At 43.2% G+C, this 4,247-nt stretch overlaps 1 protein-coding gene across 4 annotated transcripts in view; it reads right to left on the bottom strand.

Moving 5' to 3' along the window:
* Positions 1-503: 503 nt before the first annotated feature.
* MIS12 (MIS12 kinetochore complex component) overlaps positions 504-4,247 on the bottom strand; it is a 7,165-nt gene continuing 3,421 nt past the window's right edge. For 3 of the 4 annotated variants that reach the window (XM_005882581.2, XM_005882582.2, XM_014530255.1), the window contains exons 2-3: positions 1,654-1,710; positions 504-1,455 (exon numbers count right to left, since the gene is read on the bottom strand). In XM_005882581.2, coding sequence (XP_005882643.1) covers positions 797-1,417 — 621 coding nt within the window. In that variant the 5' untranslated portion in view covers positions 1,418-1,455; positions 1,654-1,710 and the 3' untranslated portion in view covers positions 504-796. The remainder of the gene's footprint in view (positions 1,456-1,653; positions 1,711-4,247) is intronic. The other variant, XM_014530256.1, reaches the window with a different exon arrangement.

Here is a 4,247-nt window from a genome sequence, read left to right as displayed (position 1 = left end):
CCCACTTGCCTGGCTGGTGTGGCTCAGTGGTTGAGTGTTGACCTATGAACCAGAAGGTCACAGGTCAATTCCCAGTCAGGGCACAGGCACAGGTTTTGGGCTCCATCTCCAGTGGGGCATGCAGGAGGCATGTTTCTCTCTCTCTCTCTCTCTCTCTGTCTCTCCCTTCCTCTCTGAAATCAATAAAAATATATTTAAAAAAGAAGCCACCCACTCAACCTTTTTGTCATTTGGTCTCATCTAAAGAATAAGTAAGCTGAAACTGGTTTGGCTCAGTGGATAGAGCGTCGGCCTGCGGACTGAAGGGTCCCGGATTCGATTCCGGTCAAGGGCATGTACCTTGGTTGCGGGCACATCTCCAGTGGGGAGTGTGCAGGAGGAGGCTGATCGATGTTTCTCTCTCATCGATGTTTCTAACTCTCTATCTCTCTCCCTTCCTCTCGGTAAAAAATTAATAAAAATATATTTAAAAAAAAATTAAGAAAAAAAAAAAAAAAGAATAAGTAAAAAGGATCAAGGTTACAAAGGACTCATGACCAAAGTACACCTTTTACAAATATCTTTTGACTGGCCATGGAAAGCTTTATTTCTTCATCAAGCCCCAAATGAGTCTTTAATGGATTAAGAATCCCTTCCCACCTATTAGAGGCCTATAAGGAATAAATGCTTCAAAGATCAGTTTCAAGTAGTACACAGATACTTCAGGGGAGTGGACCAAAGAAAAGAAAAATGTTTAAAGAAAATCCAACAAAATATACAGACCTACTTTTGAGTGGCTCCTTTTACTATTTAGAAATTAAGATATTTTCAGTCTTTTGCTTTCCTTTTCCACATTGTCTCTAATATCCTGGAGTTTTCTGGAGTTCTGGGCCAGGAACACCAAGCTGTCCCTGAAATCACTAGTCCCATGATTTCTGCCAACATTTTCAAGCTCATCAAACAAAGCCAATGTCTGTTTAAGTTTGGCCTGAACAGTTTTTTGCTCTTCTAACTCTGCAAGAAGGGCCTGCTTAGTACATAATTCAGTCTTGTACTTCTCCTGTAACTGTTCAATTTCTTTTTGGAGAAGCTGGAATTCTTCATCACTATAAGAATGCATCTCCTGAGATTTATCTTCCGGAAGCAAGATGTTTGGGGGAATACGCAAAATCCACTGTAAAAACAGCTGCTCCATTTTGACAAAAAGCTTATCAAAACGTCCTTTCATGAAGCAAAGAAACTTCTCTGTGCACTTACGAACCTGGACTGGGCTAATCTCACAGTTTGGGATGCCCTCCAGCTTCTTCAGAATAACCTGTTCAACAGCCTGCATCACTTCAAATAGGTAGTCTTGAAATGCAATGTAGATCCTGAGCATGCAAGTTTGTGGTGTGAAGCCAAAGAACTGGGCCTCATAGGTCATTGGATCGACAGACATCTTGACTTATTTTGCTGTTAATTTTGATTGGGAAAAATCTGCAAATGTAAAAGAAATATCATTGGATTACATCATCTGAAGAAAGTAATAAATCACATTATAGATAGAAAAGTTTGTGTTCCTTGATACCCAATGCCAATTCCAGCCTCACTCATCCACAACAGGATGCCAACCCTTGCCTCTCTGAGGCTGTTTCCACCCGTCTATAACCTCCCTTAGACCCTCATTTTCCTTACCTCTCATTTATTGAGGACTCTGGCCTGTGGTTCAGTCTTCTGAAATCTGCTATCATCCTAGAAAACATTCAGATTTAGACAAATAACCTAACCAGCCCTAGAGACACAGTTTCATGAGATTCAATGGCTTCACTCTTTTGGCCATCTGGCTCTTGATATTTGCAAATTCTCTCCCTAAATGCCCTTTCTGACAACTTCTTATGCTATTCTTCCAACTCTCATGCACGTACTCATACTACACCTTAATCATCAAGACTTTCAACCCTCTGATCCTCTCTTTCTTGCACTCAGTCTGTCCCACTTCACTTCTTTCCCTATCCATTTTAGGCTCCACCATCCATCACTTTAACCACTCCCTTGCCAATGTCCTCAACTCTGTCCTTCCAACCTAGTATACAGGGGGAAAAATCCCAGTTAGTAGCTGAACAAGTACATTATCAGCTTTACAACCTCAACGTGTTTTTTCAAGGGTCTAGAAGTCTTTACAATGTAAACATCTCGGAAAATAGATCTCCTATCTCCTTGTCACTGTGGGAGTGACACTAGGCACTTTTTTTCTGAGCTATAATCAGATGCTTATTGTAGAAATAAGAGAAGTTTTATTCCTTCAGATAAAGACAATTAGCAAAATAAATGGATACCCCAATTACCAGATGAATTTAGGATGGATGAACTTTATGAAAGAACTAGAGGCCCAGTGCACGAATTTGTGCACAGCCGGGGAGGGGATGAGGGAGGTTGGCTGGCAGGCCTGCCCCCGATGGGCGGGGGGAGTCGTGGGCAGGGCTGGCCAGGGGGAGGGGCCGTGGACAGTTGGCTGGCCAACCCTGCCCCCTAGTTGAACTCCTGGTAGAGGGGACAATTTGCATATTAGCCTTTATTATATAGGATTTGAAGCAAATGGTACAAATTGTTTTATAAGAAGACATGATGCCATTAATTTTGAGAATTTATTTATGCAATGACTAAAATAGAATGGCTGTTGTTGTAATGTACCCCGCGAATCACAGAAGGACGCCTCAAGAAGTCGAATTAAAGAGTCACATTAATTGCAATCTGGGACTATGAGGAGCCATTCCCCAAATCTCATACAAGATGGTTGCAGCTCCAAGGTTATATAGGCAAAAAATCACAAAGGTATTGATTATATCTCAGGGTTTGGAATGAGGAACCTGGTTCTCAAAAAAAGCAGTTTACAGAAGCAGAATTAAGCATGTTAATTATAGTTTTGGGTCTCGGAGTCACTGAATTGACAGAAACACATTATCTAGGGCAGGGGTCCTCAAACTTTTTAAACAGGGGGCCAGTTCACTGTACTTCAGACCGTTGGAGGGCCAGACTATAGTTTAAAAAAAACTATGAACAAATTCCTATGCACACAGCGGCAGCAAAAACACCCGGCAGGCCAGATAAATGTTTTCGGCGGGCCGCATGTGGCTGGCGGGGCCGTAGTTTGAGGACCCCTGATCTAGAGCCCTCGGGTCTGGAATGAAGAACCTAGTTTGCAAAAAAGCAGTTTACAGAAGCAGAAACAGCATGTTATCTAAATTACAGTTTTGGGTCTAGAGCCCTTGGGTAACCTGGGTTAAACTTAGGCATGTTATCTAAATTACAGTTTTGGGTCTAGAGCCCTCTGACCTTGGGATAACTGTGCTGTCCTTCCCAGGTAAAGGAAAATGTGCTTTCTAAGACCAGTATGACCACAACCCATGGGATATTCACATTACAATCAATAAGGCATGTAATTAAATGGGATGATTTATATAATTCAGAAAATCAAAATAACCTGTCCATTGTTAAACAAAGCAAATAGGTACATAAGCCAAACAGCAGGGTTAAAGTTAAACTATAATTTCTACCATACTTCACTGTAATTGCTTGGCTGCATAAATAAGGTAGAATTTCTTTCTGTCTTTGTAATCTCACCCAAATTATCTACAGTGCATTGTAATCTGAATATGACTATCTACACTAATAAAAGAGAAACATGGTAATTGGCGTACGACCGCTACCCTTCCCATTGGCTAATCAGGGAGATATGCAAATTAACTGTCAGCCAAGATGGCGGCCGGCAGCCAGGCAGCTGATGCGAACAGGGAGGCTTGCTTCCTTCAGTGACAGAGGACTCCAACGTTCCCCGCCTGCCTTGCCGGCCTCTGAGCTTCAGTTGGAAACATTGTAACATTTATAGAAGATAAACAAAACCCCAGAAACCTCCTGTCAGTCAGCCGGGATCTCAGAGCTGGAGTCGCAACATTGTTTCGAATACAGAAAACAAAGGCCAGAAACCTGCTTTCAGCAGCCGAGCCTCAGAGAGAAAGCCGGCTCTCAGCTCCAGTGACAGCCATAGAAGGTAAATAAATGCCAGAATAAAAAAAAAAAGAAAAAAAGGAGAGGTTTGGAGCTTCAGTCGCCCGCCAGCCTGAAAACGGCCCTCAGCCCCTCACCCAGACTGGCCAGGCACCCCAGTGGGGACCCCCACCCTGAAGCAACAAGATGGCGGCTAATTTGCATACTGAAGGCAGGCGGCAGCAGGCAAGGCTGTCTGCGGTCTGGGACCCGGATCTGTGACCCTGCCGGGCGGGGGGCAGCGC

Source organism: Myotis brandtii, unplaced genomic scaffold, assembly GCF_000412655.1.
Source record: "Myotis brandtii unplaced genomic scaffold, ASM41265v1 scaffold728, whole genome shotgun sequence".
Classification (NCBI taxonomy): Eukaryota; Metazoa; Chordata; class Mammalia; order Chiroptera; family Vespertilionidae; genus Myotis; species Myotis brandtii.
Note: the sequence above shows the minus strand (reverse complement) of the source record. Positions and strands in the feature narration are given on the sequence as shown.